General features: G+C 38.5%; 1 protein-coding gene across 2 annotated transcripts in view; it reads right to left on the bottom strand.

Annotated features, from left to right (window-relative positions):
- Window positions 1-12,707, bottom strand: part of b3gat1a (beta-1,3-glucuronyltransferase 1 (glucuronosyltransferase P) a) — a 30,394-nt gene that overhangs the window by 15,175 nt on the left and 2,512 nt on the right. The window contains exons 2-4 of one of the 2 annotated variants that reach the window (XM_016452064.1): window positions 9,711-9,853; window positions 4,975-5,046; window positions 4,375-4,883 (exon numbers count right to left, since the gene is read on the bottom strand). In XM_016452064.1, the coding sequence (XP_016307550.1) occupies window positions 4,375-4,883; window positions 4,975-5,046; window positions 9,711-9,822 (693 nt within the window). In that variant the 5' untranslated portion in view covers window positions 9,823-9,853. The remainder of the gene's footprint in view (window positions 1-4,374; window positions 4,884-4,974; window positions 5,047-9,710; window positions 9,854-12,707) is intronic. The other variant, XM_016452065.1, reaches the window with a different exon arrangement.

Below are 12,707 nucleotides of genomic sequence, written 5' to 3'. Positions count from 1 at the left end.
GAATGAAAAAGTTTTTTTTAGGAGTCGTGGTAGTAGAGGCGGCGCAACTATAACGACATGTGAATAATCCCGCCCGCTCTAAAGCGGTACTGAACTGCAGTGGAAACACAAACCGTGCCGAGCCGAACTGTGCCGTACCGTACTGAGCCGTGCCGAGCCGAGTCGTACCACGCAGTGGAAAAGCGCCAAAAGAGGCATCGGGCCAGCTCACTTGATGGGAAAGCTTGATGAATTCCTCCACATACCTTTCCAGAGGGCGACCACCCTGTCGCAGGCAGCACAACTGGTCCTCAGCCCAATCCATCTTGTTTAAAGGTCTGTTCATCTGTCACAGGTACTGTGCTCTCAGGAGACAAGCGCACGATGCAGGAGTAATCCAGCACACAATCTTTAATTCCAACTTTAAATCAAGAGAATAACCAGGAGACAGATAAATCAGAAACATCTAAGAGCAAACTAAACATGACAGTGAACGGACAAAGAAACTGAGGAAAGGCAGGGCTATTTATACTAAACCAAACGGTCGACTAATAAGATGATTAATGAACACAGGTGGAAACTAATGAATGATGATTAACTAAATGAGAACAGGAATAGAACCAAATTATGCTGATGTTGTGGCTGGTCAAGCAAATGTTTGTGCTTGTTTCTGTATGATATAATTGTTCATATATCTATTAAAATACTGATATTCTGGTCTATAACTCCTCCCCGAACTTCCGTCTGCCCTGTATCTTGGTCTCTCATTGGCTGTAGGTCATCGCCGATGTGTTTTTCAGTCAGAAATCATTGCACACTGCGTGATTGTGGCATGTGATTGTGAAGCATGCCAAATATTTCACAGGCGTTGGCAACGCATCGGCGATTCCCTCAGATCGCGTCTTTGATAATTCACACTGCGTGATTGTCACTCGCGTGAACGAGCACCAATTTGCCACTGATTTCGGGCATTTGTCGGCGATTTCGCAAAACCTGTCGGCGAGTGAAAAATCGGGCTAAAATCGTGCAGTGTGAACTCGGCATAAGGGAGAACTGAGGACTTCTAAGCAAAACCCAAACAAAGGGAACTAATGAGATGATTAATACAACACAGGTGGAAACTAATGAATGATGATTAACTAAATGAGAACAGGAACTGAACCAAATAAGGGCAGACAGGGACTAAACAGAAACCAACACGTGACAGATAGGCATCAATACAGTAACAACATAGAAGCCAATTATTTATGTATATGTCAAAGTAAAATTGGTGTTTATAATATTTCACTTTTTTGTCACGCACTAGAAATGAGTCTTTATCAAATGATAATCATATTTTAGCAAAGAGTCCAATGCATGGGCAATTCATTCAAATTAATGTCATTTATATTAGGGTTTGCATGTGGCCAAGAGTGACTGATGTCCAGTGGTCAGTTGGTTTGTCTGTAAAAAATCAGTCTTTCCACCAGTTTGACCAACTCAATCTGATTTGTGAAACGTTTGCAAGCATCAGACGTGGGCAGTATTGCATTAGCAGAGTAAACAGCCAATCACAGCGATGTAGAGACACTGTCTTCAATAGTGTGACATTTTCCTGGGTTTTGTGCGGTTACCCCTCACTATGCTTTTTATTACTGCATTGTATGTTCTGTTTTATTTTTGTACAGTCAATTTTTTTCTCATCCACATTTTTGGGAGGAGGCCCGACCAAGACGTACATACAGATGACTCATTATTCAGAATAGGACATGTTGAAATGATTCTGTCAAGCCAAAGTAGTCACAGAGGAGAGGGGAAAGTGGCCTGCCTGTGTCCCTTGAGCTCAGAGCACTTACAGCGAAGTCAATAGTGGAAAAGTAAGCCAGGAGAACGGGGGTAAAAATACACAGCATCTGTAAATAAACCCTGTCATTCAGAGTGCCTGCCTAAGCATTTTTAATAAGAGCTTAATATTTAATTCACCCTGGCAGGGATGGTTGTTTTAAACAAGGCCAAATGCATAATTCAGGAACTGTTACTTCAACTGTATCTACATTTAAAAAAGTAAAAGGTATTATGGTATCTTCTGTGTGATGTTTTCTCATTGTGGGTCACTGATTTTAGCCAACACACTGCTATGGCTCTTCTAAGTTATATGGGAAAATGAAAGCCCAGAGTTGGGTTGAAACTAGTTTATAATGTTTGTTTTAAACAAGGCCAAATGCATAATTCATGAACTGTTACTATATCTTCATTTCAAGAAGTAAAAAGGATTACCGTCTCTTCGTGAGATATCATTGTGGGTCACTGATTTTAGGCCACACACAGCTACAGCTCTTCTAAGTTAGATAGGAACATGAAAGCCCAGAGTGGGGTTGAAACTTGTTTATCTTGGGAAGATTGCTATTTAAATACATTATATATGAATTATAAACTCTGATACATTTTCTAAGCTTTAATATTTAGAACAAGTATTTTCAACAAAGTCCACAGACCATAGGGGATCTGCGGCGGTACTGCGGGGGTCCACTAATTATAGCTTGATCACAAACTAATTTGTTTAAAAATTTAAATATGCATCAAACAAAGATACAATAACTTCAATGAAAGCTTGAGTTAGGAAGCTAGAGTTTCATAGTGTTTACCACATTAAAATTGATAAGATAATTAAAATGAAATGAAATATATGACTCTGTAGATCAACAGTGATTAATGTAAACAAATGTTATACATTAACATTATACTATATGCATATTATTCAAGGCCAAACCTGATTAAAAAGGCAACTGAGTTGTAAAATCTGCATTTTACAGTGTCCATGGAAAGTACCATGCTATTGAAAGTATGTTAAGTATGAATACTAATTATTAAAATGTACATCCCACATATATCAACAGAAATTGCAGCTTTTGTTCAACCCTAATTATAGTCTTGTGTCTTCTGTTGCTAGTGTTTCTGAAGTAGGTGCCTGATCTTTTTTTTTTTTACCACCCACCATCAATGATTTTTCTTTTCAGAGCAGGGTCTCAAAATTTAGAGATTTGAAAGGTGTTTCTTGTGATGAAAGTCCTGACAGGTATTTATGTACCTGTAGCATTATAAGTAATAGTTACACAAATGTGAAAATTCTGTTATCATTTACAAACTTGTATGAATTCTTCATGTTGTTCCAAACCTGTATGACTTTCTAAACCTTTCCAAACCTGTTGTTCCAAACCTGCATGATTTTCTTTCTGCTGTGAAACATAAAATATTTTGTTATGTTTCAGCTTTTTTTGTCCATAAGAGGAAAGTCAGTGTATTGATCAATGTTTTGATTTAATTAAATATCAATCTGTTAATCAAACTGAGCATTTTACTTCAGAAGACTTGGAATACCAGTCGAGTCGTATAGATTATTTTCATGCTATATTTAATTTTAAAGGGGTCCTATTATGCTCTTTTACAAAGTCTTGATTTTGTTTTAGGGGTGTACTAGAACAGGCTCTCATACTAGGTTGTTCGAAAAACACATTATTTTTCACATATTTTACATTATTACAACACCTCTCTCCCCAGTCTTGCATGAATGGCTCGAATAGTTCCTGTATCAAATGAAGGCCCGCCTTCTGAAATCCGAAATGTGCTGTGATTGGTTAGCTGGGCCAGTGTGTGTTGTGATTGGCTGCACTCGGCACCTGGTCGGGAAATGTCACACCCCTTACCATAGCCGCCTGCGAGCTTCAGTGTAAATATTGTGTCAAAATCAAATCAATTTGAGCGAGATTTAAACCCGGATGATTGTAACCACTCTACGTTCGTCTGTCTTGAGAAAGCTAGCGTGTCTCCGACATAGTGATAACACTCCTTGTCTTCTCTAGTGCAGCTCAACCAGGTCTCGTCCCATTCGTCGATATTTGTGATATCACAAATCCCGGAAAATATGCATTGTAGTCCAAACGAGTCGTTCGTTGTAGTTTTTGAAAAGTGATTTCTGTTAAATAAAATATCTCCTTTTGAAGTGGACTTTGAACTTTGTAACTTCGCAGATCTTTTTTATGCTCAAACAGCAACATTACAGACTAACTAAAGTTGAAAAAGTGAAAAAGCATAATAGGACACCTTTAAGACTTTTTTTGGAGCTTGAAAGTTTGAGTCCCATTGATATTTATCATATGGACAAAAACAGCTGAAACATTCTTCATGATATCTTCTTGTATTGTCCACAAAACATGAGGGTGAGTAAACAGTGACAAAATAGTGGCAGAAGTCACATGATCATGCAGTTGAAGCGCTCAAACAAAGCTTATTACTTTATTAATGTAGTTAAACTCCTTACAAGTGCAGTCACTTACCAACACCCATTAATTAATGTTACAGTACACAATTTATGTATCATTTCAGATGGAGACGATTATTATGCCTTTCTTAACTCACCTCCTCAAACAGCTCCAAGCTGTATGTATTATCGTCATCTGCAAAATAGACGATTCCTGCCTGGCTGCTGTTGGAGTTGAAGGTCTCCCGTAGCCATCTCAGAGCCAGGTTTCTCTGCATGGTGCCACGTGGAATCCTGGGATCTCTCGTGTCCCCTCGCAGCTTGTAGTTCCGTGGGGTCTCCACATTGAGGTGCGTGTAGTTCAGCCCCGTTTCCCTCAGAAGCCTCGTGACTAGAGGAGTTCTCCTCTGAGAGTCCTCCACCAGAATCCAGTGCAGGTTGGGCACGTGGAGGAAGGTGTTAGCCAATCGTGTTAGCTCGGCCTTCTGCACGGGGCGGCTGTATGTCGGAGTGATGACGTGGATGGTGGACAATACATCAGACCAGGGCGGAGGTCTTGTGTACACATATTCTGTACGGACCACCTCCACTATGTCCTTGTCCTGTGAGCAATATTCCTTTGAGTCTGTGGCTGGCCCAGTATCGTGCCTAGTCTCTGTCCCGTCATCTGCCAGACAGAAAAATAGAATTAAGACATTAGCGCACCCCAGGGCTGCTCTCTTTATGTCTGACACATGCCACAAACCTTAGATGAGTACCTGCTAGCCGTTGCCGGTGGATGGTTAGACGCTCTGGTATGATTAAGATCTCTTTTACTAGATGGTGACAGACTGGAGAGGGTGAGAGCAGGAACCGTGAGATCATAATACGGTAACTCCACAGGGGTAGAAGGCACTGATTCAAAACCATAAAGCACATGTTCTGCATGATCTGCTCTTGAATTCTTAACGGAAAAATTCTCATGTCTTTCTTAACCTGTATGACTTTCTTTCTTCCTTGAAGCAGAAAAGGAGACATTTTGGAGAATATTCTGGCATATTTATAAAAAAGTATCAAAACACAGCAAATGAGTTAATAATGCTAATAATAGTGCCAGTAATGTCAATATGACTCACTGTATTCTTGGAAATAGTATTTAGCATCTAAGCTGTGGTAATGTTTCATGATTGTTCCTGGGATTTGAGCATTGTGGTGGGTGGGAATACTGATCAGATTAGGGTGTTTCACAAATAAGGCAATCATTTGGCCTTAAAAGACTTGAAATGCAGCCTGAGTGGTTTGATACACTTACAATAATGCTTAAAAAAAAAAAAAAAAAAAAAAAAAAAAAAAAATCCTTATATGTCTTTATTGGACAAGACAGATAAGAGGAGAGAGGGGAGATGTGGTTGCCAAAGGACCTTGAGCCAGGACCTTTTCTCTGTGCATTGCCCACAAAGTTACAGTATGTATGACTGCCCCATATATGTTGCTTTTTAAAATAAATTATTAAGCTTGTACTTAAATATGCTTGTTACAGTTTATTTTAATTGTAATAAATGTTTACCTGCAAACTCTAGACCGATGGAAAAAAGTGACCGGGGGATGGGTGTGAGAAAGGGGGAGATCAATTAATAATACTCATTAATACTCTTTAAATATTGTAATCAGTTGAAATTGTTTCAGAAAAATCTGACATTAGAATAGAGCTGGGGCCTGATGTATAAACGTTGCGTACGCACAAAATGGGCATGGAAATGTGCGTACGCAATTTTCCACGCACATATCGGGATTTATAAAAAATAAACTAGGCGTAAATATGACAACACCAGTCAAATGCTTCCTTTTGTGATCTGATGAGGCTTCTTGTCACAGAATGAGGCAGAAAATATATTCTATATGCTACTTTAAAAAGAATACATAGATTAGCAATAAATTAGCTCTTGTTGGATGCAGGGTTGCCAAATCCGCGTTTTTTCCACATAATTGAGCTACTTTTAAACTGTTGCCATGGGTTGATTTTCCCAAGTGGGTTAAAGGTTTGAAATATTGCATAAATTACATTTGACTGAAATGCTTGTATTGAAACAGTTTGCATTCTACCTATGATAAAACTTGGGCTTCTACATTAACTGTTCCCTCCTGGTGGAATGACCTGCCCAACTCATTCCAAGCAGCTTGTCCTTAATATTTCCAAGAAAGAAAACACATCTCTTTCATCTTCATTTGACCCTCTAACTCTAGCATTCTCTATTCTAATGCTACTTCTAATGTTATCTGCTTGTTTTTTTTAATGAAAAAACTTGACCCTCTAACATTTGCACTCTCTATTCTATTTCTGTTCTAATGGCCAATCCATCATTTTTGGGGGGAATTTTTTTAAAATTTTTTTGAATAAGTATCGGTTCAGGCACCGTTTAGGCACCGGAACTGTTTTAAAAGTATCGATTTGGCACGGTTATCGAAAAAAAACCCGATACCCAACCCTAATTAAAACTAGGCGTTGTAAGCTCCATATATGGCTATTTCGGGGAGGAGACGGGGTGGAGATTCATGTACGCACAATCTTCCGCTGACTGGGTATTACAAAGGGAATTTTGCGCAGGTTCTGGCGTACGCATGGCTTTATAAATCTGAAAACTTTTGTACGTACGCAAAATCTAGCTTTTGTGCATACGCACACATTTAGGATGAAATCTACGTAAAGTTTTATACATGAGGCCCCTGATGTTTAGGCAGCAATGTGGCTTTGAAACAATTCTAATGTCTATGGCAGAGGTCTCCAATGAGGTCCAAAGACCTGCAGAATTTAATTCCAATCTTAAGCATCAGCTAATCAAGGTCTTTGTAACTTCTTGAAACACACAGGTAGCTGTACTGGAGAAATTTGTGCTAAACTGCAGGTCTGTGGACCTCCATTAACATGGATTAAAGAGCCGTGGTCTATGGCAACATACTGAACTGTGAGTTTTTTATAAAATGATACATATGGTGTTATGGATAAACAGACATACCGATGTTACCTCAGTCACCCCATACATGAAGCAGTGCTGCAATTATAAACACTACTTATTACCTATTATACAGAGGTAAGATGAAAATGAAAATGCAATCAAAACTTTTCTGAAGACAGTCAGTCAGTTCTCTTCAAAGATATAGTAAATTCATATTAAGACACCCCCCCCACACACAAAATTTGCAGGTATGTATATTATTACGAAGTGGTTAGATGTAGGCATTTGTTTAGGCCAGTGTGTCCAAACTTGCTCCTGGAAGGCCAACGTCCTGCAGAGTTTAGCTCCAACCTGCTCTAACACACCTGCCTCAAAGTTTCTAGTAATCCACTCAAAGATTTTAAATTGCTGGTTGATGTTTGTTTAATTGGGGTTGGAGCTAAATTCCCATACCTTTCATGTCAGTCTATTGACTGCAAAGGTTTCTCAGTGGAAGTAATGAGCTTACAGGCCACACTGCAATAAAGATTCTGTAGTGTGCTTTTGGTGTCTGTATAGTGACACACAATGCTCTTGGACAAGCAGCAGTATCAGATGACTTTAGAAGACTAGAAGACTTTAGGTTTAAAACTGGTTGCAAATATAGTGTCTTTTGTGTGTTTTTTATGTTTCTGTAGATCATATGACTTTTGTTCAGAGCTTTTTAGGACATAGTGATCAGTACATTCTTTAACATTTCTTTTTTCTTTTTTGCTCCAGGGAAGAAAGAACTAATTTAATTTTTTGGCTGAACTATTCTGTTAAATCTCTTAAATGAGCATGCTGGAATGATATTGCTGAAATAATTAGTGTTACCTAGGGCTGCTCAATTATGGCAAAAATCATAATCATGATTATTTTGGTCAATATTGTAATCACGATTATTTAACACGATTATGAGTGGGCCATATGACCAAAATTTGTGAGTGATTTATTTAAAGATTTGACCATTTAGGCATGCACATTAAGCTAAAAGTTCACTTTACATGTCCGTGTTCTGTTCCATGTCAGAGCGCATGCACAGAAAGCCTCCTGAGGAATGGCACAAGTTCTTTCACGCTTTTAACTTTAATAAATCAAGCACATCCCATTTTGCAAAAGCCGCATTACATGATTTTACTGATTTGCACATGAAATTTGGGCTTTTATGGAAGAGTGAAAGCGCACAGCTGGAAAGGGGTGGAATGGGGCAAAATAATCGTTTTATCTTTATTATTGCATTTTTCATAATCGGTGGAAGATGAAATTGAAACTGTATTTCGATTAATCGCACAGCTCTAGTGTTACCAAATATATTCTTTTTTTCCCCCCAGAATATTTTCACAAAATGATGGTGTGGGCAGTTCCAGCACATTCTGCTGATAGCTCATTAAGGGCAGAAATCATGGTGCCACCTCACATATCAGATCTTTATCACTGTTCAATTAGTGCCCTGCTCTCACTTCAGACATTTTAGCACCATTAGATTAGCACACTCCATTAACAGTCCAGATGTTCACTGCCTCCTAGGCATCATACAAACTCACGTTAATTGCTTCATGATAACTTCTATGAATACACATCTGCAATTCTCCATAAGCTGACGGTATTGACATGCATTATATATGAATATATAGATCTTCAAATGCTGGGTATTGTATTTCCCTGTAGTTTGAGCTAGAGGTGGTCAGTGACTGATGGATTGTCGTGAAGCCATTAGATTACCCCAAATGCCCCATAAATAACAGGTTATGTGTACAGCTTGTGTATGTGATTTATCCACTTACATGTTTTAATGTAAGTGCTAAAATAGCTGTAGACATGAAAACAAGTAATTTTGACTTAAAGCCACCAGAAATGCTCCTCAGAGTATGATTTTATTGGAGAAATCTTCTGCAGCTGAATAAATGAGAAGCTGTTGGGTAATTTCATTGGAGTCAGAGGACTCTTAAAGTGAGGCACATGAGCTGAAACTCAGCTAATGTGTTACAAAGTGGGATTTGTGTTAAAGGGGTCACATGATGCTGCTAAAAAGAACATTATTTTGTGTATAAAGAATATCTCTTTGGATTTGAGACTTTAGTCTTTGCAACTTTACAGATCTTCTTTATGCACCAAGAGCTTGTAACACTCCAAAGAGAAAGGAAAAATTGAAATCGCATCATATGACCCCTTTAATCTACATGAATAGTTATTTTTTTTATGTCACATGAAATGAAAGCACACTGTGCTGAAAGACAAAGTATATTTAGTTAACTCACGGTTTTGTAGTTGTTTAGAAAGAAAACAAATTTGTATTCAAGTGGCAAGAAGATAAATCTTGTTTAACCCCACCTTTTTAAAGCTATTTTAAAGATAATTTTGCAGTGAGAATAACATCATGCAATTTTTTTTTCTAACGTGACCTTACTCAAATGAGCACAAATGAATAGACAGGCTGAGTTTATCATAGAATGTATTAGGCTTTGTGCAGAAATTAACAATTTGGATTGATAACAAAATTGGCACTGAAAACATGTTATATGTGTAAGAGAGACTGGTACCCTTTCGGATGGCAAGCAGAGGGGCAATTGCACTTTGGTGCCACACAGTGATGAGGAGGGTCCATGGTAACACAATCAACACGATGGCAAGAATATCTCTTCTCTTCGGCATCTCCAGGGTTGGTTCTATTCCTGGTCATTACCTAAGAGATGGAAATGAAGAGAGTTAGACACTAGAGACTATATAAATGGAAAGATATGTGGGAACCTCATAAGTGTCAGGGAATTAATGTACTAGCTGATCAAAATGACTATCATCATTTTTTTTATTAGATTTCAGCTCCATGCGGTCAAGTAAAACGATAAACCACTATACTGTCTGTCTCAGATCTCTGGTAACATTGTTTAGTGACCCAAGAAGGACCTTAAGTCTCTTTTTCATGGTTTCCTCAAAATATAACCTTGCCAAACATTACAGAAACATCATAGATAAAGTAATTCAAAGCCTTGACATAAAACAAATTATAGGTGAAAAGATTCTGTATGATGGGTTTCTTGTCCAAAAGACAGAATTAAAGGAATAAAAAATGTTTAACTAGAATTTATTGTAAATTAAATAATATCTTTATTTTTATGGCATTGTCCTAACCCTGACATAAAACACATTTGAGTGACAGCAACAAGTTTTACCTCGTCCTGGTTTAGGTCTGATGATAACAACTAACCCACTTCTTGTTTATGAATCATTTTCTAAGACAAGTGAATTAACTGAAAGACTACCAAGAAAGCAAGTTCTTTAAATTAATTCACAATATGCACACATTCAAGTTTACTGTAATGCACGATTACTACAGAGCCCCACAGATGACATGAAGACAAAAATATATATTTATTGTGGCTACAAATTAAGAATTTATTCCTTCATTTTATTAATTCGTTGCCTTGTTTTAGTAAATCGTGGTCACGTTATAAAAATTAGTTTCCTCGTTTTGATTTAATTAAAATGATGGAATAAATTAGTAGGGGAGACCGGGGGCAATTGTAAAAGGAGGCAATTGTAACACACTCAGTTCCTCCAATCAGAAACAAGTGACACTTAATCTGCACATGCTCAGTAGGATTCTCTCTCTGCCTGTGAAAAAGGAGCACAATCATTTCACCTCAGCAGAAGTTTTTAACAAAATGCTGATTTTGAGGTATGAAAGTACTTTTTAGATGTACAGTATTTTTCTTCTGCTGTCTAAAGTTTAGATGACTGTGAATTTAAACGTAAATTTTTTTCTCTCTAGGTTATTGATAAAAAATTAACATGAACAACCTATGCTAATATAGGCGTGGCTAGCTAGCATATGAAATTTTATCATGGCTGCACCATCGGGGCCAATTGTAATATTGCGTTACAATTGCCCACGAGCCACATGGCCCAGTGTAAGCACCTTGTTTGTCTGTGTTGACATACTTTTCTGTTAGAAAATAAACATTTAAATGTAAAACTACATTTAAAAAATATTTTTTATGTAAAAAAATGCTTAAAGGGGTCATATGATGACATTTTAAAGATCATTTGAGACTTTAGTCTTTGCAACTTTACAGATCTTCTTTATGCACCATGAGCTTGTAACACTCCAAAGAGAAAGGAAACCCCTTTAATATTATCTCCACATGATCTCGTTGAGTTATTCTGTTAATATTTCTATCTTGTACCATTTCATTAAAGTTTGGTTAAAGACTGTTCTTGACTCATTAGCTGATTAATGTATTTGAGTAAAATATATTAGTAAAGTAATATATATACACCGATCAGGCATAACACTATGACCACTGACAGGTGAAGTGAATAACACTGAATGATCTCTTCATCACGTCTCCTGTTAGTGGGTGTGATATATTAGGCAGGAAGTGAGCATTTTGTCCTCAAAGTTGATGTGTTACAAGCAGGAAAAATAGGCATGCGTGAGGATTTGAGTGAGTTTGGCAAGGGCCAAATTGTGATGGCTAGACGACTGGGTTAGAGCATCAGAACAGTGGTAAACCGGCAACAGGGTCATGGGCGGCCAAGGCTCATTGATGCACGTGGGGAGTGAAGGCTGGCCCGTGTGGTCCGATCCAACAGACGAGCTACTCTTGCTCAAATTGCTCAAGAAGTTAATGCTGGTTCTGATGGAAAAGTGTCAGAATACACAGTTTGTTGCGTATGGGGCTGCATAGCCGCAGACCAGTCAGGGTGCCCATGCTGACCCCTGTCCACCGCCGAAAGCGTCAACAGTGGGCACGTGAGCATCAGAACTAGACCATGGAGCTATGGAAGAAGGTGGCCTGGTCTGACGAATCACGTTTTCTTTTACACCACGTGGATGGCCGGGTGCATGTGCATCGCTTACCTGGGGAACACATGGCACCAGGATGCACTATGGGAAGAAGGCAAGCCGGCAGAGGCAGTGTGATGCTTTGGGCAATGTTCTGCTGGGAAACCTTGGGTCCGCCATCCATGTGGATGTTACTTTGACATGTACCACCTACCTAAGCATTGTTGCAGACCATGTACACCCTTTCATGGAAACGGTATTCTCAGGTGTCTGTGGCCTCTATCAGCAGGATAATGTGCCCTGCCACAAAGCAAAAATGGTTCAGGAATGGTTTAAGAAGCACAACAACGGGTTTGAGGTGTTAACTTGGCCTCCAAATTCCCCAGATCTCAATCCAATTGAGCATCTGTGGGATGTGCTGAACAAACAAGTCCGATCCGTGGAGGCCCCACCTCGCAACTTACAAGGCTTAAAGGTGCTGTATGTAGGATCGTGATCCTAATGTTATTAAGAGGAGCGATTTTTCAACTAAATTGAAATACTTGCCTGCCATTGCGGCGGTGGATATAGGCTAAGCTACTAACCCTGATTGCAAACAAGCTTTTTTTTCATATAAACTGCAGATATAATATCTTATTTACATTGTGTCTACGTGTAGCGTTTGGAGTGAATTCTGATTGTCTTATGCTGAATGCCTGAGAGTTGGCAGCCCTGTATCTATTTATATATTTCATCATTAATATATTATTAT

Source organism: Sinocyclocheilus anshuiensis, unplaced genomic scaffold (assembly GCF_001515605.1).
Source record: "Sinocyclocheilus anshuiensis isolate Anshui unplaced genomic scaffold, SAMN03320099.WGS_v1.1 scaffold643, whole genome shotgun sequence".
Taxonomy (NCBI): Eukaryota; Metazoa; Chordata; class Actinopteri; order Cypriniformes; family Cyprinidae; genus Sinocyclocheilus; species Sinocyclocheilus anshuiensis.
This window is presented reverse-complemented; position numbering and strand designations above follow the sequence as displayed.